This window comes from Miniopterus natalensis, chromosome 6 (assembly GCF_054644295.1).
Source record: "Miniopterus natalensis isolate mMinNat1 chromosome 6, mMinNat1.hap1, whole genome shotgun sequence".
Lineage (NCBI taxonomy): Eukaryota > Metazoa > Chordata > Mammalia > Chiroptera > Miniopteridae > Miniopterus > Miniopterus natalensis.
Genome location: NC_142086.1, coordinates 65,649,705 through 65,677,124, shown reverse-complemented (window position 1 = coordinate 65,677,124; position 27,420 = coordinate 65,649,705). Strand labels below are relative to the sequence as shown.

The window sequence follows — 27,420 nt, the reverse complement described above, 5'->3', positions numbered from 1 at the left end:
TTTGTTGGGGTTAATTGGTAAGAACCGCCCCTTTTTCTCCCCTCCCTGACCACACCCCCCCCAACTGTAGATTACTGAGGGGGAAGGAACCAAATGGCTTGCTGATCCTGTCTCCAGTGCAGCAGGTCACAGTCCGAAAAAGGACCTTAGCCACCTTGCTTTATAAAAAGGATGCCACTATTTGCCTTAGTTACATATTTAATTTTTTATTAGGTTATGTATTTAATATGGGAAACTTGAAGAGTTTTTTAATGATATAGTAAATGCTCGCAACATTAAGTGAAAAAAGGGGCTACCATATTATATATACGGCATGATCTCGACTTGGGGGAAAGAGGAAAATGTATGAAGATAAATACAAGCACAAAGTAGGAATGAATACTAAAAGAAATGAAACAAAAATGATAATGTCTCCTGAGCGGTAGAATTAGGGATTTTTATTTTCTTCGTCTTACTTTTCTGTATTTTCCCAATTTTCAACAATAAAAAATGCCTTAAAATCTCCATAAAGTCGTAAGAATTTCTGAGCACTTGCTAGCCACCTAAGCCCGTTCTCCCCGGTCTAGGTGTCTCTAAAATGACTATTTATCACAGCCGTTCTCGAGGTGGGAAGTGCCCTCAGTCTCCTTCGTTCCCAGCTTCTTGGACGCCTCCTCCCAGTCCTCTCCCCAGCTTCTCTCTGAGTCTTGGGTTCCGAAGGTGAGTTTTAAGCAGCAACACGGAAAAGAGAATGGAGCATCCGAAGTTTGTTTTGGATGAGCCCGCCTACCCCGTGTACCGCGTGGAGAGAGAGAGCTGGCTCGAGTCTCCGCTCCGCCCTCCGCCGGTCGCGGAGCACGAGGTAAAACATCGCCGCCCCTCGGCTGTCTCGGTTTTCCCGTCTGTGAAATGGAGCGAAGAGGATGTCCTCGAGGGGAATGAGCGGGGCGGGGCTCCTCGGGCAGACCGCAGCGCCGCGGCTGGAGACGCCGAGCAGCCACAGGTCTGGGTAAAAGGCTCCGCGAAAGGCGCCGCTGCAGACGCACCGGCTCCGCGGGGTGGGGCCCGGGAATCTGTATTTGAGCAGCTTCCCAGGTGATTCAGATGCTCAGTCTGGTTTGACAACCAGGGCTCTTTCCCGCCCTCCTGCTCTCCGGGCCACTTCTCAGCGTCCTCTCGGGCCCAGCGATTTCCAGTTCCCGCCACCAAGGAGGACAGAAGGCGCCTCCAGGCCCGGGGGCAGCCGGGGACGGCCCCCCGCCCGCCTACCCCCTCGCGGGGCTCTCGCCCGCGGGTTACATAACGGGCCCCGCGGAGGCTCTCGCGAGGTTTCCGCCGTCCCCCCCCTCCTCGCTCCACGTCAGAGGGAACCGGGCGGAGCGGCCAACATGGCGGAACGCAGGCGACACAAGAAGCGGATTCAGGTAGGAAAGCCGAGTCTTGGGGTAGGAGGCATCGGGGCACTCGGAAGTGGAAGAAGCGGGGGAAGCCCTCTGGAAGGGCGAGCGGGACCGACCGCGAGGTGGGGCGGGGTTCTGTCGCCCGGCCGCCGGCTGCGCGGTTGCGGGGGGCCTGAGGGAAGGCGCTGCTGGCGACCGCGGAGACCCGGGCTGAGGTGCTGGGGCAGCGGCGGAAGGCGGGAGGCCCCGCGCGGGGGAAGGCGGCCTCCTCCCCGGGCCCCTCTCCTCCCTTCTCCACCCCACCCTCTCGCCCTAGCTATCTCGAAATTAAGGCCACGGTAATTAGGGTGGAAGCAGGCGGAGGACTGACCTGAAGCAGCCCGTTCTTTGTGCGCAAACAGAAGGACTGTGGAAAGGGGAGTAATCGGGGTTTGCCAGCTGCCCCGGGGGCCCCGGCGGCGATCTGCCTACCCAGATGTTCAGTTGCGTAGACCCTCCTTTCTCCTCAGTGGCATTAACTTAGGAGTCCAATTGTAGCTCCCCGGCTTTCTTTCCTTTCTTTCAGGCGACACAATGTAAATAAACACAACCCGGTTGGTACTGCGGCGAGCTGGTCGCGCCCAGAAACCTTTCAGTGTGTCATCCTCATAACCTACATAACATTCCTCCCTCGTCCCACATGGGAGCCATCTGGGCATTTCATCCCTGCGATTTTCCCCCCTGTCGTTCTTGCTGTTTACCAAGGGGATTAAATACATGGCACATCTTAGACTCAGGATGTTCCTCGTCTCAGCTAATGTGCCTGGAAACCTTCATGTGTCATCATAAATCGATAGTATGTTGTAAATTGTTAATGTACTAATCACAAATTGTTACACTTACTGTCTTTCTGTTCCTTACTGTTTCATGGCTTGGAATGACTTTTTCTGACTAATGTTTTATTTCTCCATTAAAAACAAATCGCTTCATTGGCCTACACCACAGGTGATTTGAGCTGTTCAAGTTAAAATTCTCCTGAAAACTTTGGAATTTGGAGTTGGGCGGAAATGTGGAAGGGGATCATAAAGAAACAGTTCTTCCGAGTTCAGAGAGGTCATAAAAACCAAGGCTTAAGGTTATAATGGAAGAAATTTCTAATTATACTCTTCATAGTCTTTCAGAATTGAGTGTTACTGATCGGATATGAATATATAACTTTTATTAAAATTTGTCTTGAATTGTTTTTACAATTTCAACTATGATTTAATGTTGTTATAAAGGTGGTCCTAATTCACTTTTTGAATAGCTGCTCTATTTCAATTGTGATTTTTATATTAAACAGAAAGGTAGATTAAGAAGCTATATTGTAATGGTAGTGGCTAGGAGCTAAAATTTGAGCCAGAGTGTGCCTGTTTGTGCATGTTTCACTAACTGTTAGCTGTGTAACTTTGGGCAAGTTACTTAACTTTTTACCTCAATTTCCAAATCTGAAAAAGGAGTATTTACCTTTTTTTAAAAAAGGAACCTCTTAGGGTTGTTGTGAAAAAATACATTAAAAGAGTGCTTGGTACCTAACTCCTTCCTTTCCCCTCTTCCTAAGGATGAAGGATTTATGATGGTTTGTTTTGTTTTTTGTTAAGCAATCTGATAGGCTGAAGAAAGATTAACTTCTGTCTATTCATTAAATAAACCATTAGGTTGTAAGTATAAAGTATAGGTATTTACTTACTATTGTTTATTTGAAGATCAGATAAGTATGTGAGGATCTGATGGTTAAAAATCAGTTTGGCCTAGAATGTGAAGATCTTGGGAGTGCCCCTTGGAGTACTAATATACAGTCTTAACAAATTAATTAAAATATACTACTATCTTATAAAATTCCTTATTTATTTCTCCCAGAGACCCAGAAACTATAATATTGGCATCACTTTAGACAAAAAAATTCAAATGTAATGACAAAGTTCAGAGTTTAAGTTACAGAAAAGATTCTATTGTAAGACTTTTGGGTAAAAAAGGTCTGTAATATCCACCAAGTTTCCTGTTTGTTACTTGATGTTTTCTGTTTAGAAAAGATTTTTATGTTTAATAGATTTAGTGGTTGAATTGTAATTTTACATTGGGGAAACGATTGATACAGACAAGTTCAGGGTTTTAAAAAGTAGATAATTCATTTGATTTTTCTAGTGTAGCACAATTTCAGATTCTGATATCCTATCAGAGTTGGAAGCAAGAGGACCATTTTGTCACATTTCCTTCTTGGACTCACTTCACTGGTCACTGAAAACCAGAAGTAAGCTACATATTCATTGACATTATATTGGGAAGTTTTAATGATTGAGATTCCAAAAATAAAGTGATCTCAATCTAAATTAATGAAACATTTGAAAATAATTTTAAGTTATTTAAGAAATGCAATTATGTAAGTTTTTAAGAACATACAGTAAGTGTGTATAGGTTAACTAAGTGCTGCTTACGAGAAAGGTTGATTTAGAATCCTAGTATCATGAAGTTTTAGAGTTCAAAAGGATTTTCAAATAGTAGGGTTTGTTTGGAGTCTTTTTGCACAAATACGGTTCTTATATAAAAGCAGAGTGGTGGCCCCAAAGCCCTATCACTTAAATCCCACTACCATCATCCCCACACCCCATTGTCCTTTAAGCTACTTTTAGGACCTTGACCGAAAAGTATTACTAGGTATAAAACGTAATGCTCTAAACCATCACCCTCGTTTTACAGATAAACCGAGGTTCAGGGAGGTTATATGGCTTGACCCAGGATCACTCATCAAGATAGTAAAAACAGATTTAGACCAAGTCTTTTAATTCTCAGTTGAATGTTCTTTCTACCTCACCATTGATAAAATAGCATAAATTATCCTGAAATACTTTAATCCTGAAATCTTTATATTAAATTGTATAACATACTTAACATGACTTGCCCCTGCTAAAGAGAGAAGCATCCCATTTAGTATTCTGCTTATGGGAAGAATGTAGTTGAGTTTTGGGACATTAAGTGGCTTACTAATTCTTAGAACTTTTATAACCTGTGCCTTAGTTAATTTGGTTGCACCCATTTGTCCCCCTGGCAATTAAATTCTGACATATCATGGGCCAGTATGCTTAATTTCAGAAAAGAGAAGAAAAGAAAGTTTAGGTCTATACAGTCTAACTCTCTGGGACCTTCTGAAGAAAGAAGAAACCCAGGAAGCAAGTCCTAAGTGAAAACTACCCCCAGAAGTTTAATGGAAGGCTTACAATAAGAGTAAAGCTAAGGGGTTATTACAGAAGTGCACTGTCAGAGTTAAGATACAGAGACTTGTCAAACTTTATGAGTAATGTGCTCTCTGACTCTAAGCAAATGAGTTATCTAAGGTCCCCTCCAACTTTCAGATTTTATTTCGTTAACCCTATTTGTATTTTCACCAATATTTTTATACTGCTTGTATGAAGATACAGATTCAGTTTGTGAACTAACCTTTTTCTTTTTTGCTCAATTCACAGAACATAGTTTTTTTCTATTGACTGTAGGAATTTTTTTAAGTCTTCTAAATCAAAAATTCTGTAAGACTCAATGACACCTGCAGCTTACTGACTCTTGATTTAATATATTTTTCTCAGAAAGGTTATCTTAATGTCTAAAAATATATAGTTAGAAACTAATTCATATTTCATTATAGTATTTTGAGTGTCAATATATTCTAAAGTAAAAATAGTATTTGTTAAATAACTTGATAGTGTTCTAACCAAACTTTCAGTTTATATAATTTTGGATTTTGAGCTGTGGCAGCTAGCATCTTGGTTTTTGGGTGCAAAGATGGCAGTTCATCCTCAAAACATTGGTTCTTAACTTCCTCATTCTAAGACATTTGAGCTCATTCATTGTGTTATATAGTTATTTTCATTTGAGGGTTGATGAGCTGGTTTTTCTTTGTTAGTAGGTCGTGCTTTTCCCAAAAGGCCTTCACTTTTTGTTAGAATTTTTCTAGAAAAGTTCTGAAAATATTCTAAAGATTTGTTCACATCAGAAGGGAACAAAAGAGGAGGCATACTATAGTCTAATGTATAAACAGGAAGAGGGTAAGACTGTTTTATACTTTTCAGGCTGCAGCAGGGGAGCAGTGAGAGTGAAGACTCCATGGCAGGATCTTCTGTATTACCAGCTTCTCGTGGTCATATCTCCATGGTCATGTTCTCTTGGTATTCTTCTATAGCAATCAATCTTTCTGGCTTCAAAGCCTCCGCAATGGCACAAATTCTGTGCTTTTCATTAAAGATAGCCTATAATATGTGTAACTTATATGTGGTATAGTGAACATATATTTCATAACATTTCACAAAGAAAAATAGAAACTTTTTAAGGATTTGGACTTCAAGTAGCAAGGAAGGTGTCAGTTCTGTTAAACCAATATCTTGGTAGAATTCACTACTTTTCTAGTTAAGGTTTAAGGGAAGATAATGATACTTAAATATATATATATATATCAATGGATAAGTAGCTGTGGCTAGTTGGGAGAGATTATCCAAATCCATGCTTTCTGGGTCTGTTCTGTTCATTGTTGCTTAGTGTAGTGCCTTTATTAAGAAGGAGAAAGGAATGAAAATAGATTACAGTTCACCCTTGAACAACATGGATTTGAACTTGTGGGTCCATTTATACACAAATTTTTTTCAATAAATATAAGTTGCCATTGGTATCCCTGGGTTTCACATGTGTGGATTCAACCAGTGGATCTGCAGATTTGACTATGCATTTATTGATCTATGCCATTTATATACAGAACTTGAGCATCCAAGGATTTTGGTCTCTGCCGGGGGTCCTGAAACCAATACTCTATGGATGCCATGGGATAGCTGTAAAGATTTGAGGTAGTCAAAAATTATACACGGATTTACAACTGCTCAGGAGTTCAGCTCCCCTAACCCCGGCATTGTTCAAGGGTCAGCTGTACTTGAGTCTATTTTGCAGTGTGGAAATGAGTTTGGTGAACTTGTAGTTAATTGTTAAAAGAGGTTTAAAAATGTTGTGAATTCATGTAGTATGAGATTCCCTATTGTATAATAATAAACTGGACTTTTCAGTTTCTTATGTATCTTAATATGAGATTTTACATGTGATGCCTCTATCAATAATCAGTAGGTTAATGCATTTATGCCTGTGTTCAGTAAGTGGTTTAATTGAATGTTAACAGGAGTGTAGACTTGTCATGCCTAAAGTTGATATGATTGTTTTTTCCCTCAGAATCATCTTCCTCCCAAATTTCTGTTATTGGAAAATTATCCTTTCAGTTGATCAAATTAAAGGTCTGACATCTTTTACTCAGCCATTTCATTCATCCTTTATCATTGAGTCCTATCTATTCTACATTTGAAATGTTTCAAATATCCAAAATCCTTCCCATTCCTAGTCCAGTATCACATCACGTTTTACTTGAATACTAACTAGTTGTCATGCCTTGTGCATTTTTTTCCAATTCATTATATACACCTGTACCAAAATAATGTGTCTAAGTCATTTTTTCTAATTATGTTCTTTTATTCAAAAACTACTAATGGTCTCTTTGCTACTTACAGGGTAAAGTTGAAATTTCTCAAACTGCCATGAAGACTCTTTAGCCCTATTCTGCTTATACATACTTAACCTCACAGTGCTTCCTAACTCCTTTGTACTAGAGCCAAATTTTGTGCCCATTCTCAGCCACAGTGTTTATGCTGTCCATTCAACTTACCCCAACCTTGTTCTTTCAGAATCCAGCTCCCTCTTCCAAGAGGTCTTTCATAGATGTTCTCATCCACATTGATAATCCTACTCCTAAAATATTTTTTTCCTACTGCTTATTTTGGAAAATAACAATTGCTGTTTTGGATAGTTGTAACAAAGTATAGCTATCATGCCTTACAGAATTTTGGTATTAACTGTAGCACTCAAGACATTATAGGATAAACACTCAGTAAGTCTTATTTGATTGATTTATGTTTATTGAGACTTCTCACCCACAGTCATTTTTAATCAATTATATTGCAGTAACAAGTTTTCAGTTAATTAGATAAACCTTTAAATTGGCAACAGATATATCAAATGAGGGGGAAAATGAGCATATATGGATATGATTATAAAATAGAATTTGTTTCTATAAGCCAATTTTAGTATCTCATTGTTTTCAATTATATTACTTTTTTGGCTGTATCACAAATATACAGGATATTACTAATAGATGAGACTCCTGGAAATGCATAATTAAGTACTATGATTTAACATATGAAACTAACATATGTTAATATATTTTAGTGTGATTTCAAAAATTGAAATATAGAATTTTTTAGCATGTCAGAAATATATTTTGTGACTAGGCTTCAAACTAAATCATTATGGACCTTATAGATGTTAGTGAAGTTGGAGTATTAGATTTTGAATTTGAAATATTTTAAGATTTTATTTTCCTGTGATGCATATTTTTATAGACAAAGTTAAAGGTTTTTTATTCATATAAATGTTTGTTTTTTACTATAGTCTTTATTTGTATTGAATAGTTTGGGCTTTTAATTTTTATTGACGTAAATTATAACTCACAAGTGGGATGGTAGCAGAGTACAAGAATCATACACGGTCAGTTGGGCTATTGGGAAATGCAAAGGGAGAAATATGAGAAGTAACTGTCGGGAGACTCAACAACCAAAGCACAGGTTTTTACTTATCTAACAAATCACCCCTTTTCAGGATAAAATTAAAGCTGAAACCTTAGTTTGTTCATTGTTCCTTAGTGTCATCAAACATAGCTAAATTCAATCTTTTCTGTAATTTGTGGGAAAACTGACTTAAAGACGGGTAGTTTATTTTTTTCTATTTCATGTTAGTAGAATGTGTTGCCTGAAACGTAGCTATCTTTAGCATTAATCATTCTCAGCATCCTAGATTCTTAACAAATAATTCTTTACTATTATTGTTGGGAATATTGTTTGTGTGCTTTATGTATCATGCTTAAACATGTAATTAAAAACAGTACTTTTGTTTCAATAGCTCACAGCAATAAGACAACTTCTAAAAGTATATATATATATATATGTGTGTGTGTGTGTGTCTATATATATATATATATATATATATATAAATATATATATATAAAAGATACAAACATAGACTGCCTTCATTTTCTTCAGTATACAGGTGGGGAGAATCAGTACACAGGAGGAATTATCAAACTAAAGAAGTAGTTTAGAATGTACGGAAATAAACGGAAGATGGTAAGGAAATAAATGAAGAAAGTATGAGAAAATTTAGAGAAAGAAATGGAAGAAAGAGGGAAGGATTAAAGCAGCCTTTCCAAAACTCTCCATGTATCTCCATAAACAGTTGTTCAAGTACGAGTGTAATTATCTATTGCATTTTTACTTTTGCTTTACCCCCTACAAGGGAAGAAAAGAAAACAAGGCGAGGAAGCAGTCCCACACAGTATCTGGGATTTGGAACCACAAAGGGAAAGGGAAAGGGAAAGGAGCGCAAAACTTCAGCATCTCAGAACTCAGTTCTTATGGCTACTATACTGGAACAGCTATCTTTGGTTAATGTGAGAACTGCTGCTAAGAGTCTGTTGTCCGTTGTTCAGAGTACATAGCTTTGGTTGTTATTTAACATTTATTTATGGCACCTGTTTCTACTTACTTTGACATTTGGGCACTCACTATTAGCATCCACTTAACCTTTTGAATTATTGCTTTGTGGCATATAAAAAGAGACCAGGAAAGAGTGAAGGTGAACTGGTACAATGTAGTTACCATCCTACAAAAATGACTCAAATGCCTTGTAGCTGAGGCCAAGAGGCAGACAGGTTTGGGCTCTATCAACTTGTATTTGAAAGACATGTAATTTTATTTTTTTAAATATATCTTTATTGATTTCAGAGGGAGGAAGGGAGAGGGAGAGAGAGAGAAACATCAATGATGAGAGAGTCATTGATGGGCTGCATCCTGCAATCCGGGCATGTGCCCTGACCGGGAATCGAACCCCGATCTCCTGGATCGTAGGTCAACGCTCAGTCACTGAGCCATGCCCGGCGGGGCGACATGTAATTTTAAAAATTCTTCATCCTGCCTTTAGTATAGGTTACCAAGGTCTACTCCAGAGAAAGTTCAAAAGAAAGGCCTATGCTCCACTTAAAAAGATTTGCAGAACAAAGATCTGTAAATTACTCTTCAGTACATGAAATTCTCAAGTAAACGATTACATTAAATTAATATTCTTACTTTGCAGGAAGTTGGTGAACCATCTAAAGAAGAGAAGGCTGTAGCCAAGTATCTTCGATTCAACTGTCCAACAAAGTCTACCAATATGATGGGTCACCGGGTTGATTATTTTATTGGTAGGATTACATCAGTGTATATATTAGTGTATATATCTTATGAAGATACCTAAATTTGGGATATGTAGATGTTTTAAAAGTGTTTCCAAGTGAGATTAGTGAAACTGGTGGTGAGCGTATGACAGTTGATTATCCTATTCTTTCCTTTTATGATGGAAACTATCAATAATAAAAAGATAAAAGAAAGTACTTTGTAATAAGATTTCTTAAAATTTTTTTAAATAGAATTTATTTTCAGTATTAATACTGTCTTTTGTTCAGATAGTACATGTACTTAAAGATAATCCTGTAAAATTCTGGAGTAGAATCCAGTGTGAAGCAAGTCTGTTGGAACCAATTTAGGAGCTTTGGATCATCACATGATCCAGACACCCTCATTATAAGCTAATGTTATCTATAACATAGCCCCCTAGTTTATAAGTAGTGGTTGAGTTCACCTGTTTGATTCATTAAGATTGAATTGCCATTTTAGAGAATAAATATATCTTGTCTTTCTTTAGTGTTATAATTGATTTTTACATTCATTAAGAGTTTAGAAAAATTGACATGCTGTTTGCTTCAGAACTAACATATTTAGCTGCTTCTAGTGACAGCAGTAGATTGTTCAGAGCTTATTCCTTATTGGGTTACAGTAAAAGCATGATGACAGAATTCCTGTTACTGTGGAGAGGAAGATTTTTGGTTTCTTTATCCTATATTTAATTGTAATTATTTGATAAGAGTGATGTTTACATTTATTTTGAATTTTTTGTTTAGAATATTTCCCCATTAATTTATCTTGCCTCAGTTAATATTTTTGAATGTCACTTATATCCCAGCATTACTTTTAAAAGATGCTTATTGATATGCTTCACAAATTGAAGTTTCGAGGAACTGTTTATCATGACCGTATCATACTTAAATTTTCTTCTGAACTTGGTTTTATTTTCTGATGCCAGAATGTTGAACTTTGCCTTATAAAATATTATTTAGGTAGACATAAATTTCTGTGTGTACTAAATTTAAAATAATAAATTTCTTCTTTAGCTTCAAAAGCAGTGGACTGCCTTTTGGATTCAAAGTGGGCAAAGGCCAAGAAAGGAGAGGAAGCTTTATTTACAACAAGGGAGTCTGTGGTTGACTACTGCAACAGGTAGTGTTTATTTCTTAATGAAGGAAAACTAAAGAGTAACTTAGTAATGTTCTCCATCTTTCTGAAGTTTCTTATCCATTTTCATCATTAAACATAGTGATATTAAAACATAACTGAAACGTAGCTTTTACATGCAAACTGGATTTCTTCAATACCTCTGGAAATACATTTATTTGATGTTAGACTATCGTGTTTTTATTTTCATTTGTGTTCTATTAACATTTGTATATTTTCCAGGCTGACTAAACCAAAGGGTCAGCAATAAAAATCATACACTAGTGCCTACAGTGAACAAAAAAGTCTTTCTTTTCTAGAGCAAATGGTTGGGGAGTCTTTTCCAAAACTTTGGCAGAGATTCCTAGTAGACCTGTTGTTCCTGGGTTTTTTGTTTGCTTGTTTGTTCTTTTAGTGCCTACACACTGAGCTATTAGCAAGTACCCTTCCCTATTTTGTTTAGTGATTGCTAATTTATCCCTTGTGAAATCAAGGCAACTGCAACATTTATTTTCTTGACTCCAAAATGAAGAATGTAACATATTCATGTTTTTTGTAGTAAGTACATCTCCTTTGGGAAAAAACTTGATGGTGAGAGGTATACAAAAATCAGTTTCCTCTTGGAAATAAGTATGCTGGTTTTTCTTTTCATTTTTCCCTTGGTTTAAATAATTAAGCATATTTATTAAGATGTTGATGAACCAAACATTGTTTTTGTGACACTATAGTTTATAATATGTGGGAATTTGACATTTTAGATTATTTTACATGTATAGGAGGGAGCTACACATAGCAACTTACTGGTATATTGTTTAATGGCATTTAAAGTATCAGCCACATGAGGCTCCTCTTAAAACCACTATTTCACAGCCTTGCTTCTTAAGCTGTAAAGTTAAAGAATTATTAAAATTTTCTTAAAATCTGTAGTTGTTAAAAAATAGAGTCACTAATGGACCTTTCAGAACCAATAAAAATTGCATTGTTGGAGCAGGGATGAGCTAACAGTGGTATAGTTGGTATTTTTCTTTACAGCCATTTGTGTGTTTAGAACTTCAAAGTACAAATTTCCCTGCCTTGCCTCAAAATAGATTTATTTTTTATGTGTGATATAAACACTAAGCAATGTAATAAACCCCAAAACAGAATGTTACTGTAAGTTACCCAAATGTCACACAGCTATTTAAGTGTCAGAGCCAGAATTCTAAATCCAGCAGTCTGGTTCCATAGTCCCATGCTCTTAACCATTGCACACTATACTGTCTCCTCCAACAAAATGATGATGCATTTAATGAAGCAAAAATTAAGATGAAGGATTCACCTGTCAATACAGGTATCCTCCGCTTTCTGAAAGTTCACAAAAGACCTACGTTAGTACAGTAACAGTTTTATTAGTACAAGCAGAAATCCTCTCCAGATTTCTTTAGGTTAGCAAAAACAGGTGCTAAAGTGACGTGGCAAAAAGCAAAGTTTCTAAAAGTAGGGGAGACCCTTCTTTTTGCGCCCTTTCAGCTTATAAGAGGTTTCATAGGAATGCTCTACTTTCAGATAGCAGGGAAAACAGTACTATTTGAATATTAAATCTATAAGCCCAAATTTCTGAGGAGAGCAGCCAGCATTAATCCACACCTTGGCTTTTAGGAGCCTTGATACCTTGTTACATGAAAAGCCCAAGAGACCTGAGTACAGAAAATGTCCTGGAGATAACACTCAGTTTTCATTGTGTTATTCCTGTTCGTGTCAGGTTGTCGTGTCCTTTCTGCACTAAAATGGGGAAGCATAACTACTTAAACTCTTTAAAGCCACTTCTGATACAACCATAGAGGCCTGCCTCATGATGACCAGCCCTCATGGATTCCTGCTTGGCTATAGACAAAAGTACAAAAAGACACTTTTTCAGTCTCATTTTCTAAAGCTGCTAAGCGGGCTTAAGGGAATTTGAGGACAAACAAAACAAAAAAGTGCAGGATAATACACAAAACAAACTTACCTAATATGCTCCAATGCTTCTTTATGGCCCATTTCAAGTACAAACTCTTCAACTTTTAATCTAGCACCATCCTAACTCTCCCAGTGACTACATCGCCAACCCCCCAGTCTAATAACGTCCTCCTGACTCCTGTTCATATACCACACTCATTATCTCTTCTGGTCTTTACTTGATCATAACCTGCCACTTTTTCCAAATGGTTCTCCCTCTATCCTCCCTGCTTTTCAATATAAATACCTCTCAAGTTCCATCTCTACCATCTGGTATTCCCCAGGTCCTCTAGCCCACATTAATCTTCATATCTAAAGTTCTATAGTATTTATAAAGCTGGTATTATATAGTTTAGCTCTTAACTATTTTAGAATTGTTGCATGTGTTAGTTTTTCTAATTTCTTGGCAGCTAAATCTGAAAGCAATTGTAGGACTGTTTTATGCTTTATTGTAACTCCATGGCACAATGTAGGCATTTAATGAAACCTTACCATTGTCACATAGGTGAAAGTCCTGAATACATATCTGGCATCAATAAATGTTCATTAAGCCTAAAAAAATAAAATTAAGAGGTGAGGAAAGCAATTTAATAACTTCCTACCTTTAATCCATTTATTTATTTAACAAATATCTATTCTATGCCAGGCCCCAGAAATACAAAGATGACTGTGACTTGGTTCCTGCCTCCAAAGCACCTATTCTAATCTGTTCAAGAAGACTCATGACTACTATAGTGCAGTGTGTTCTGTAAGGAAGACAGAAATAGGGAAACTTCAAGAAAAATGTGTCTTTTCACATTTTGAAACAGGAGCAAACAATAGGAGAAAGGACATTTGATCCTAGTAAAGGGCACAGAACATACTAAGATAGGGAAGTATGAATAGTTCTGTGAAAATGTCAGAGAGCTTTGTGTAAGTGATTTGTACTATCTGATGTATTTAAAGCTTAATTAATGGAGGCACTAATATTACAATAGTGAATGCCCTCTCACTTTTGAGGCATAAAGTGAATTGAAGTAGATATTCTCTGAAGACCAATCAAGGAATAAGTCAGTGATTCTACTTATTACTGCTACTACTTATTGCAGAGTGGAATGGTGCCATAATTAGTGATTAATGAGACCAGATTTGTTTGTGTAGTCCATAGCTATTAAATGAAACTCAAGATTTTGATATAGTAGTAATGGCTAACATTGAGTACATGTATGTCAGGCACCATGCTAAACAATCTACATGCTTCACATTTAGTCCTAGAAACCCCTATGAAATAGATACCACATTTTCTAAATAAAATTAAGTAGTTTACTGAACACTACACAGGTAGTTAAGAGGTAAAGATGGTATTTGAACCCATCTACCTGAATGTTAACTTTTCAACACCAATTTGATTGGTTTATAGTCTACTTTTCTTTGAGGATGGGGCAACTGTGTAGGAGTGGTGACCGCTAATTTTCCCTGTGTGCCCTCCTATGTCTACTCACTAAGGGAAAGGTTTTTCTCTCTTAAAGTTCTATGTTTTATTTTTGAAATTATTTATTACTTGATTAAGAACAAATTTTTCCACTCTTAAAATGACATAGAAGAAAATCCAAACATTACCATTTCAGAATATGTACTCAAGTATCTATGTGTGTATACATATGCTCTTCATATGTGGAGATCCATAATATGAACTGTAATATGAAATGCTGGTTTTTAATAGGATGTATTTTTGTTTTCATATTAAGTGGTAATAAATGAAAAATCCATAAGTCACATAAGTGCAAAAGTAAATAAAATTAGAATATGTTCATTATAAATTTTTATAAGAAATTCTGAAGTAGAGTAAAAATGTAAAATCCCCTTCATATTCAAATACCTACCACTACTCTTAAATCTCACTTTCTACTCATAAGTAGTTCATTATTAAGGGACTCATTTCAATTTTTTGTTTGTTTACATACCTATGTATATATGTAATAGGTATTAGTGGTGGAATCTTTGGGGGCATTTCAGACATTGCACAATTACTTGCTATATTGATCATCTGAACAAGTAGAAGTCCAGGTGAGAATACCTAGAAGTTAGCTTTATGGAGATGTTCATGGGGTGTACTCAGTGGGCAGAAGAAAAAAGCCCAACCAGGCAGGTAAAAACAGGTGCTCCAGAGGATACAACATAATGACCAGAAATAAGTGATCGCTGGGCAAGAGAGAGGTGTCTAGTTAACAAGAGGTATGATGTGCTCGAGCAGGCACCTGTGGGGGTAAAAAGGTGGATAATCACCATTAACAGGCACAGATGGTGGCAGTGAGTTGTGTTTTGGTGGTTGTACTTTATTAGGCAGGAATGAAGATAGAAATCAGGAACTCTGAAACTGGAACATAAGATTTGAAAAGATGGCTTTTAGATGACAAGTGTAAGGATTTTTTAGTAGGATTATAAGTTTAGAAAGGACCTACCACCAAGGTTTATTTAATTTTGGATCAGCTGAGCTTCTGAACACATCATGTAAAGAAATGAATAAAGCAGGGATCGCACTGGTAAGTGGATTACGGTCTAGTGAAAGGGGAAAACAGACATCCATAAATTGCATATCAGATTACAAGATAAATGTTTTGGATAGGATAACAGGAAACAGGAGGAAGGATGGGGCATGGGTTTATAATTTTAAATAGGGTAGGCTTAGGTGAGAAGGTAACATTTGAGGGAAGACTCGAAGGAAGCGAGGTAGTGAGCCAAAAGGGCGTGCTTATTCCAGGTGGAGGGAATAGACAGTGTAAAAGCCCCGAAGAAGGAATGTAAAAAATACCTGCTAAGGAGAGGGGAGAACAGTGTCTTGAGCAAAATTAGTGACACGAGTACCTAGTGTTGTTTTCCAAATATATTGTACAGTTTTCCGTTTGATACTGTGAGAGTTGTTTTCAGAGTCCAGAAATCTTACCTTAGCATATTTAATTATTCATTACTTAATTGAAAATATTTCATTATAGTGGTAGGATGAATGGTGAAGTATATGGAGAAAAAAATAATATAAAGACAGCAGAAGACATGATTTAGATCAAATCATGGGCATATTTTTAATCTGTTAACATTTTAAAAAAATATTTATTGGACCCTTATGTGTGCTCTTGAATTTGAGACTTAAATAAAGCAGAGTCTTGGTTACTCTTTTTTTAAAAAATAATATATATAATATAAATATGTATATTTATATATCTTTATTGATTTCAGAGAGAGGAAGGGAGAGGAAGAGAGAGAGAAACATCAGTGATGAGAGAGTCATTGATCCACTGCCTCCTGCACACCCCACACTGGGGATTGAGCCCAAAACTTGGGCCACACTGGGGATTGAGCCCAAAACTTGGGCATGTGCCCTATTCAGGAATCAAACCAAGACCTAGATCGTAGGTTGATGCTCAACCACTGAGCCATGCCGGCTGGGCTTGGTTACCCTTAACAAACGTAGAGAAAAGTTTCATAAGATTACTCCCAAACCTATATAATCTCCTATCTAAGTTATGTAGTTAAAAAAATGAAAATTAGACTAACAACTTTTATAGACTCATATTGGCTGTGCTTTTTATTGGAGGTGGGATTGGCTTTTTTTCCCATGTCCTTGCTCATTTTATTCAGGTCTTGATATTTTTGCTTTTTAGTCTGTATCTTATAATTGTCATATCTTTTTTCTAAAGGCTTTTAAAGAAACAGTTTTTTCACCGAGCACTAAAAGTAATGAAAATGAAGTATGATAAAGACATAAAAAAAGAAAAAGAAAAAGGAAAAGCTGAAAGTGGGAAAGAAGAAGATAAAAAGAGCAAGAAAGAAAGTCTAAAGGATGAAAAGACCAAAAAGGAAAAAGAAAAAAAAAAAGATGGAGAAAAGGAAGAATCGAAAAAGGTGATTTAAGATTAAGTAAAAAATCGAGTCCTTATGTATGCACGATCACTGGCATCTGAGCACTTTTGAAATACTGTGCAACAACCACATTCAGGGTTAAAAATACCATGGCTGAGAATTTTGATTTCTGTGTCTCAAAGATTAACATTTTTTTACTATACAAACGTCATAGTGCTTTTTGTTTGCTTGTTTATAAGTGCTTTTTCTCCTATTTAACTTGTCTTTTAATAGGAGGAAGCTCCAGGAACTCCCAAAAAGAAGGAAACTAAGAAAAAATTCAAGCTTGAGCCACATGATGATCAAGTTTTTCTGGATGGAAATGAGGTAAGAGTATCTAGCTGATGGGTAGAAATCCAGGTTTCCATAGGAGTTTTTAGAATTATCTTTGGTGCTTTCACTAAGAAAATAATTTAGATAAATTTAACCATGTAGGTATAAAATCTGCTCTTTTTAAAAATCAGTAATTTCTCTGGCCCTGGCCAGTATTGCTCGGTTGGAGTGTCGTCCCATGTACCAAAGGGTGGCGGGTTCAATCCCCAGTCAGGGTGCATACTGGAGGCAACCGAAGGATGTTTCTCACTCTCTCTCCCCCTCTCTCTCAAATCAATAAAAAACATATTTAAAAAGTCAATAATTTCTCTAAATTCAGACATAAAATTTATGAAAAATCAGTCATAATTTGGTTCAGCTGTGTATGAGTGATAGGAAACCTGAAACAACAGTGGCTTTAAACAAAATAGATGCTTATTTCTGTCTTATCAAGGAACTCTGAAGGGTAAGCACTACAGATGATGGCAGCTTCATGGTAGACCTGAGTTCTTCCTCCTGTGTGAGGTATAATTCCCTCATGGTCCAAAATGACTGCCAACCTTGCATCTGCATCCAGAGGAGGGAAGAAGAATGAGGGACATGCCTCCTCTTTAACGACACCTTCCTGGAAGCTGGCAGTTTCATTTCCACTTGGATTCTATTCTCCAGAACCTAGTCCCATGGTCGTGCCTACCTGTAGTAAAACCTTAGAAAGGTTTGTACTGGGTGGTCATTTGCCCAGCCAAAATGCAGGATTTCCATTACTGTCAAAAAGAGAAGAATGGTTAAGGGGGGGGCACCTACTGGTTTTTGCCTCGTATAATCAGACACACTACTTTAAGGGCCTAAAATTTTCAACATTAGTGTTTTTTTGTAATAGGAGATTTGTGTGGTGGTAGCCTTCCATAAAGACTGCTTAATTTAGTCACTAAACCAATACAAAAATGTTAGTTATATATACTCACCATTGAATTGTTGTGAATTTTAAGGTATATATTTTCTTCCTATTCCTAATACAAAAGTAGTATATATAAAGTAGTCATTCTGGGAACTATGAGTTTGAAATTCTAGGAAAGCTTTTCAGAAAATATGTGCCCTAGGCTCATTCCAGACACACTTGCATGAGAATCATTTGTGTGTCGTATAACGTGTCCCAGGGTATTCTGACGTGAACCCATGCTTAAGAACCACGTAAATGAAGACCACAGGTCTTTCCTAACACGAAAGCTCAAATACCTTCAGTTTTAGACATCAAGCATCAGCTATATGCCAAGACATTTTTATAGATGCTGGGAGTAGCATGATACATAAGATAAAATTTTCTTCTTAGAAGCTCATAGTCTAGCAAACATACAAACTTTTAAACATGGTACTGTGTTACAGTATGTTGTGTTAGGATGTGAGAACACCAGTTAGGGATAGCTAATTTAACCAAGAGGGTAAGGAGGTTCTGAAGATCCTAAACACGAGCTGAGCCTTGAAAGAGACTGGCACATTGCCAGGCACACTGGGAAAGTGTTAATAGATCTGTTAGGCAAATGTAGCAGTCTGAACAAAACCATGGGTGCTTGCATTCCTGAAAAGACTAGATAGTATTCTGTAGGAAGGTGTAGAAAGAAGCATGCTTTCAAACTTACAAAGGTGGGAAATGTCTTTAAAAAATTGTTTTTTTAGAATGCTAACTGGCAGAAGTGATGTCTAGGGATCTTATTTCCAGGGGAAATGTGCAGAGTTAAAAAAAAAAAAGGAATGGAACCCCCAATGCTAGAAATAGAACCAAATCAAAAGACAGTACCAAAGAATTCTGGTCAAGATAGAACCAAGAAATGGAAAAATAATGTTATTTAGAAATTAAGAGATAAATCCAGGAGTTTTATGGATAATGGTTATGCAGAGTTTGATTGTTTGAATGAAGCCAATTTCTGTTGTATAAGTAAATCAAGCTTTAAAGCATCGGTTTCCAGCTTATGGGCCACAGATCCTCCACGGGGAAGTAGGCAATGAAATTATTACAGGGAGTCATAGGATCTTTATGTTCACTAAGCATGATCTTTAATGTTTTCTTATATCTCACCAGTGGGAAAGGACAGGGTGATGTTGAGAGCTGCCAGGTCTGTAATAGAGCCTGGCTGGAATCTATTTAACTGTGTTCTTAGCCCAGACTAGTTCTGTCCATGCCCGTGTACATAATTATATTAAGGACAAAAAGGTTGTAAATTTTTTGTCTTCTGGTTGAATAAATAATGGTTTACAAACATGAACAAATTGTTAAAAGCGTGTAAGTATGTAGAAATTTAAGTGCATTATAGAATATAGTTTTTTAAAGAATTTTATAACTGAATGGATAGAAAAAAAATAAAACCACTACTACTGAAGGAAAGGTCTCTGAAATTTGTTTACCTTAAAAAGCAGTTCTTACATCTTAAAAGGTTGGAGATTACTTTTGTAAAAGATCTGAAATATAGAATTGAACTTAACTTTCTAATGTGACCTTAAAACTTAAAGCACTGTGGTTTCTTGACTCTTCTAGGTATTTGTGTGGATCTATGACCCAGTTCACTTTAAAACCTTTGTCATGGGATTAATTCTTGGTAAGTACAGTCTCTGAAATTTAGAAAGGAAAATAAAAATGCTGATGCCATAAAGAAAAATATTTAAACATAAAATAGTGTTTTTTTAAAAGTATACTTTAAAGTCAGAAGATAAATGATAAAATGAAGAAAATATTTGCAACACATTAAAGCAAAGATATTTAAGAGATTAACAGCCTGGTAGAAAAATGGTAAAGGTAGCTCACAGATAAAGAAATACAGTGACCAATAATCATTAATGATACTTAATCATATAATAAATACAAATTAAAGCAACAATGATTAAGAGGATTACAGAGTTTGATAATACCTAGTCTTAGTGAAAGTCCAACACTTGGGAAAAACCAACACTCTCTAACAATTGATGGTATGTCCCTTGTTCTTGTTTTTGTTTTTGTAGAGGGCAGTTTGGCAATACCTTTTCAGATTTTAAATGTATATACACTGACCCAGCTATTCTATGAATTGATCCCATGGCTGTTCTTTTTTTTTTTTAATCCTCACCCAAGGATGTATTTTTATTGCATTTTTTAGGGAGAGAGACAGAGAGGAACATCAATGTGAGAGAGCAACATTGATCAATTGCCTCTTCTGTGCACTCAGACCAGGGATCAAACCCACAACCTTTTGGTGTATGGGACGGTGCTCCAGGCAGCTGGCCCACCGAGCCAGGGGTCATGGCTGTTCTTGATACAGTTGCTCAAAGAATCTATTCAGAAGTGTGCATTGACACAATTATCTATTCTAATCCAAATCCTTCTGATTATATTTAGGAGGGTAATTAGCAATTATCTTTCAAGTTTTAAATGCTTACACCTTTTGATCTAACGTTGACACCTCAACTAATTTATCTTGTGCTGTAATCAGTTGTACAAATGTGCATATACTTTGATATTTGTTGAACTGTTGTGTATAATAGGACAAAACCGGAAGCAATTCAAATTCTTCAGTAGGAAAATGGTGCAACTGCTCACTAGAATACAATACAGCTTTTAAAGAATTAGGTAGGATGTACTGATAGAAAGATATCTAGAATTGATTAAATGGAAAAAAAATTGCAAAAGAATAAGAATAGTATAAGCTTATTAATATAGAAAAAAAATTCTATGGAGCTCATTTTAATTTTATATAGGCAGTCTCTGGGAGTACAAATAAGAAACATAGTGCTTATTAACTTCTGGGGAGTGAACCAAGAATTGGATGAAGACCTCACTTTATACCTTTTGTTTTGTTTTTATTTTTGTTTTGTTTTTTAACCATGGGTATGTGTTATTCAGGGTAGGGGAGGGAGAGAATTATTTAACAAGTTAAAAAAAAACACAGTTAAACAAACAAGCTTGATCAATAAGGTATCATAGGATCCCATTCAAAATAACTCTTAAGAGTTGAAACTCAAACAATCCCCACCCAAACACCTGATAGCTGTTGATCACTTACTACATACTAGTAACTTTGCTAAATATTTTACATGCATTGTTTCATTTCATCCTTACAACAGCCTTTAAAAAATAGGAATAGACACATTAAATATAAAGTAACCTAGCCTCAAAGGGGTTAAATAACTTGCCCAGGGTTACTTAGCTTATAAATTATATAGCTAGAATTTGAAACCTGATTTCTTTTGCTCTAAAACCTAATAACCAGACTTCTAATTTCTTATGATTGTTCAGTGTAGTCCTGCTGTACTTAGAAAAAAATTGGAGATACTTGTATATACAGTTTCCGACTACCAAAAACCATCTGCATCACTAATTGAATGCACCTAAATATAAATAGTGGTGATAGTTATGAATGATTTTAATGTCATTTTTGCACTTGTTTGTAGTTTTTACAATGAGCATGTATGCTACCATTAAAAAATACAACGAATATTGTTTTACTTAAAATCCTAGTCTTTAAAGATTTTCCCATATAGAGTGGACAGGTCTAATTTAATTTTTCACTTTGGGAATTAAGTAGGAATTTTTCTTAGCTCATCCAAAGATGGTAACCACCTGGTGACCTTTTCAATCTGTATTTGTCAGAGCTCTACCCCAGAATCAAAATATCCAGGGAGGATCTATGGAATAATTTTTTTTGTTAGTTTTGTTATTAGGTGGTTGTTTCTTTAAGCTCCCCTATTCAGTAGGCAGATATCTTATAATCAAAAAATAAAGTAGACATTGCTGGAGAACAGTAGCAGTTGATCATTTAAGGAGCTAACAATTTCACATTTTTTGACAGCACTTTTTTCTAACTATATCTAATTTATACTAGAAAATTCTTAACCTAATTTAGGGAACAGTAGTTAAAATGTTAAACTGAATTATGGGAAATGGCTGATATTTGACCATATTTTACCTATAAAAGATGGCAATTTTCAAATTTATTTCAATATATTTATTTTTCAGTTTTCCTCCCCTATGAATGTATACACTGTTATTTCATCCAAGCCATTTAAAATTTTGATCTAAAAGTTACCTATGTAACTTTATCATTTCTCATTCCAGTGATTGCAGTGATAGCAGCCACCCTCTTCCCTCTTTGGCCAGCAGAAATGAGAGTGGGTGTTTATTACCTCAGTGTGGGTGCAGGCTGTTTTGTAGCCAGCATTCTTCTCCTTGCTGTTGGTAAGTATTATTTCAAGTAAAACTGACTTCAGTAAGGTAGATGTTGAGCATTTAAAACTGTAGTCTGGAGCTTCAGTGAAGCTTAATCGCAAAATTAATGTAGGCAAATCAAGAAGTATATGGACCTACTTTTTCGGTCATATCCCAAATCTGACTCCGGCTTGAAGGAGTAGTGTATCTGCTTGATTAGATTTGGCCTGTTCTGAAGAAAAAAGATTTAATGTAGCTTAATCTGCACATTGATGTGCTTTAAAATTTAGCTATTGCAAGGATATTAATATTTTTACAGTGTTTCTTTATTCAACATAATATTTTCAGTAAAACATGTTTATGTTTTGACTTAGGGCAGATGAAACTTATTTAAATATTTAAATTATTTGTATATAAATTATTTGTTTAATAAATTATTCTAAATAATTGATTTGCCATTAGGAAAAATCAATTTGTACCCATATACCAAAATAAATTCTAGATGCATTAAGGAGTTTTAAAATGTTTTTTAAAAATTATGGGAAATGAGCCCTAGCCATTTGTTAAAAAATGCAATTCTAAACATATTTTCAAATAATTTTGATCTATAGCCCACTTGTAAACTTGATATTTCATTTATATTATCCTATGAACTATTATATATTAGTCAAAATTACATTTTGTGCTACTTTGAATATGTATTGTTAATATTGTCATTTAAAATAAGACCTTTAGCTCAGCCACAGTGGTTCAGTGGTTGAGCACCGACCTATGAACTAAGGGGTCATGATTCGAATCCCAGCCAGGGCACATGCCCGGGTTGTGGGCTTGATCCCCAGTAGGGGGCATGTAGGAGGAGCCAGTCATTGACTCTCATCATTGATGTTTCTATCTCTCCCTTCCCCTCTCTGAAATCAATAATTAAAAAATTAAAAATAAAATAAGACTTTCAGCTATTTTCTAAATGTGTCACTTTTAGCATAGAAACAGTATGACAATATATGTCACAGTGATTTTCCCATGATTCTTCCCCTTTTGCCCCTGGTAATCTAATGTCACATAGAGAAAAACTATAAAACATGTTAGAATTCTGCTATGCTCAATTTAGATATGATGAGAATTTAATGTTACTTGTGCCATTTCTATACTTCTTTTTCTTGGATTTGAGGCAAGGTTTGATATTATGAAGCATCTGTCTTACAACCCTATAAAGCCTATCATAGCATTATAATTATATTTGGAGAAAAAAATTGTACAGCCTCCTTAAAAGGTGCTCATTGTTTTTTTATCAGTGGAATTTATTCTTAAATCATAGTTTCAAACATATTTGCCTTTTCTGTTTGTACCACAAAATAATGTCTACAGTCTTTCAGAATATTTATATTCTTTTGTGAAAATAGAAATTACTACCTCATAAAAGTCAAGGCAGCTAAAAACCATTTCCTTTTATTTATCCAAAGCAATAATGGAAAAAGCATACATGAGCTTCTTTTAGGCCTTATATGAAAACATTGATATAATTGTCTATGAAGAAAACAACCAAAAACCTATCCTAATTGACTAGACCATAACATTCACGTAATATGACTTTTTTAAAAATAGGAAAATCACTCAGCTCTTTGTAATTGGTAAATTAAGAGAAATTGGGTTTTGGGTTTTTGATAACTTCATTATGATAAACTCTAAAATTCTCTAATTTTTCCATTATCTAACCACAGTTTTGTCATATATTGCTTTGGAAATAACCACAAACCCTATTTGTTTAACTGATCTGGCTTTCATAAGCATTATATTATTTCCTAATATTGGGAGAGGGTTGGTCCTTAAAAAAGCAGAATTATTTAATTACTGAATTTTTAAAAAATATAACTTCTAGGAAATGTTCTCTTATTCAAAACATTTTACTTAGAAAACTTACCGTTTAGGCAGAGTAGGCATATGCCTTGGACCCACTGAGTGTTTTCATTTTTTTAAAATCAGAAGTAATAATATATACACATGTATATAGTAATGAACCTATGCAGAATTTTTATTTGTATTTATACTAATATGGTCATAAAAGTATAATTTTTAATTTTTTTATGGAGAATTGCTAAAGTGCTTAGAATCTAGGAAAGTCATCATGAACCCTGCTTTTTCCTTTTTACAGGCTTCTTAAGATACCTTCATTCCTTCCTCACATTTATTTCCTTTTTCTACACTATGTTCTTGTGCATACTTAAAGGTCCAACTGATGCTGTGTTTCTTGAACTATAACATAGCAAAGTACTTAAACCATAAGTGCCTATCTGTTGAACAGCACCCAGCTGAAAGAACATAAAGTAATTTTTTGAATGGCATTGTAGCATTATGCCCTCAAGTTCAGAACAGAATGCTCTGTGCCTAGAGGAAGAACGTGATAGCTGCTAAACTAATCAGGATTTAATTGTTTAATTTAAGGTGCATGCAGTGTGCAAATAATAACACTCTGAATGTTTTTCCCAGTTTTTTCTTAACAACTATTCCCTGCTCTCAGGGTCAGTGCCTGAATTATTCAATCAGAGAAATTTTTCCCCCACAGCTCGTTGCATTCTGTTTCTCATCATTTGGCTCATAACTGGAGGAAGGCACCACTTCTGGTTCTTGCCAAATCTGACTGCCGATGTGGGCTTCATTGACTCCTTCAGGCCTCTGTACACACATGAATATAAAGGACCAAAGGCAGACTTAAAGAAAGATGAGAAGTCTGAAACCAAAAGGCAGCAGAAGTCCGACAGTGAGGAAAAGTCAGACAGTGAGAGAAAGGAAGATGAGGAGGGTAAAGTAGGACCCGCAAGTCACGGAGCAGAAGGCTCGGGTGGAGAACGGCATTCTGATACGGACAGTGACAGGAGGGAGGATGACCGATCCCAGCACAGTAGTGGGAATGGGAATGATTTTGAAATGATCACAAAAGAGGAACTGGAACAACAAACAGATGGTGATTGTGAAGAGGAGGAAGAAGATGACGATGATGGAGAAACAACTAAATCTTCACATGAAAAATCATAATCTGCCTAATTTTGGGACTAAAAAAGTGCAAGAGGTTGGATTTTCTATGTTGGCTGATCATCATAATGCATACCTGACATTTGTAGCATTCTTTAAATCCATTTACTGAAATGTATTTGACATCCAAGGACTATTCAGTCCTTCATTTCATAGAATACTATTATTGGTACAGTCAAAAGCCATTTATAAGTTTTATCTATTTGATAATTTTACAGGACATAGGTCTCATTAATTTTGATTGTTGTCAAAGGTGCACTTTCCACAATGACATTTAGATTAATGGCATTTTTGATAGTTGTATGGCTTTTTACTGTTAGACTAATCAAAATAATTAAAAGGGATAAAAAAGAGACACCGACATTTCAGATTATGTATAGTTATGTAGCCATTTCAGTTTCTTTGAGATGAAATGCTTAAACTCATTGTTTTTGACAGTTAACTTTTGTTGATTATAAAATTATACCAGGAAATTTCTAAGATTCTGAATTAACAGGGTTCAAAAGCATTTTGTGGAAACAAGCCAACTAGTAATACTGCAATAGCACTTGTAGTTTAGCTACAAATTCTCCATTTCCAGCTTAGGAAATCCAAACTGGTTTGTACATCTGATTCAGAGAGGGGTGGTCATCTCCAGCAGAGAAAGCGAAACAGCGTTGTTGGGAGATCATGGCTCTTCTCGTTTCCTTGTCGTAAAGTAAAATGTATTCTGTATATAATTTACAAATAAACATTTTATTTTAATTGTTACTTATTATTTAGACATTTTCTTAACACTTAAATTTGTAAAATTAAGACCATTTAAGGGTATGTTTTTAGAGAAATGGAAGTACCAATAACCCACAGAACATCTGTGATCTTTCTACAGCAGCTTCAAGTTTTGTGCCAACATTCCATGTATTTGAATGAGTTATAATGGTCCTTATTAAATAAGAACAGACTTAAAGTAGCTGTTTGTACGCCTTAATGTTCATTTTGATTTATCTTAAATCTCTACATTCGGAAGTGGGGTACTGTATTATCAGACCTGGAGGCACTGCTATGAAAGATAATTCACTGTTCTAAAATATCAATTTAAAATAAAGAACATAAAAGAAAACATAAGAGAACCATTGGACTCTAATTGCTTTGAACTAGTTTTGCAGTTTGATTTTATGTCTTGTATATCTTAATTACAAATCTTTGGAAAAATCTTACATTTATTTATAAGCATAATCGTTCCTTGGAGTTATGCTCTTATAAACTGATACTGAATATTAAATTATTTTCCTTCAGTCACAGCGAGGGCATTTTGCTTTGTAGTTGAAATAGGTGGCAGGTGTGGGTCTTTATTTTTCTTTAGGCTGTTTCCCATTTAAGTGTTTGACTTAAAGATGTTAAATTTTTCTAATTGTGAAAAAATACACTTTCTGTGTATTGACACATTTTATTACATATAGCTTTATTGCTTCTTTATAATACTTGTAAGTGGCCAGGAATGTGGCTATTTGGTGTTAACGCAACTCTGTCAAGGCTGCAATCATTTTAAAAGTTTCCTCCTAGCAAATATTTATTGATTTAAGTGCGAGGGTGTTTTCCCCTCACATTTTCAGAGCTCTCCTGCATAATTTCCACAGTGAGGGATGCATAATTTTAGCTTCTGAGCTTCTTAACCACCAGTAGCATTAATGCCTATTTTGGGCTATGGTAATGGTACCAAAAGTATTTTTCAGAAATAAAAATGACTTAACCTTTACTACTATGATAATACCCAGGCACTCAATATTTATCCTAAAGCTCTTTATAATATTTGTACTGTGTCTCCTCTTAAAGACCTTTGTTGCATGGCAGGAAAGTCAGCTTATTGATGTTTGTGCAATCTTACAAAATGTTAGTACACATTTTTATAAATTTCTGGTGGTTCCTGGGGGGAAATGTCATTCTTTTTTTTGTTAGAAAGCAAGTTAGAAACTTCAGCTCAGTGTCTTTTACTGTTCAAGTTGTGTACTTTAAACAAATAGAAAAATTAAAAGGCTACCACTATTATATCCCTCAGGGTAGACGGCTGTCTTTGTTGGCTAATATTAAATATTCTTATGCCAGAGCATGGAGAATGTTTACATTTGCCAGTGAAATGGGGATTAAAAAAAAAAAAGAACTTCAGGTTTGCCACACTACTGAAAAGGAGAAGCGTGAAACTTTAGGATCATGTAGGATTTATTGTGGAATGAGTATAAATAGG

At 35.7% G+C, this 27,420-nt stretch overlaps 1 protein-coding gene across 1 annotated transcript; it reads left to right on the top strand.

Annotated features, from left to right (window-relative positions):
• Positions 1-1,339: 1,339 nt before the first annotated feature.
• Positions 1,340-26,308, top strand: SEC62 (SEC62 preprotein translocation factor). The gene is made up of 8 exons (XM_016203009.2): positions 1,340-1,403; positions 9,603-9,711; positions 10,738-10,843; positions 16,489-16,693; positions 16,925-17,017; positions 19,533-19,593; positions 22,083-22,202; positions 24,733-26,308. Exons 1-8 carry the CDS (start codon positions 1,368-1,370, stop codon positions 25,200-25,202), a joined length of 1,200 nt encoding a protein of 399 aa, XP_016058495.2. The 5' UTR covers positions 1,340-1,367; the 3' UTR covers positions 25,203-26,308.
• Positions 26,309-27,420: the final 1,112 nt, after the last annotated feature.

Bases quoted from the DNA above. Each gene is read 5' to 3' on its own strand.
- SEC62 (XM_016203009.2), top strand. From the start codon at position 1,368: ATGGCGGAACGCAGGCGACACAAGAAGCGGATTCAG. The intron at 10,844-16,488 runs GTAGTGTTTATT...TTTTTTCTAAAG, and splicing joins GTGGTTGACTACTGCAACAG to GCTTTTAAAGAAACAGTTTT. The intron at 17,018-19,532 runs GTAAGAGTATCT...TGACTCTTCTAG, and splicing joins TTTTTCTGGATGGAAATGAG to GTATTTGTGTGGATCTATGA.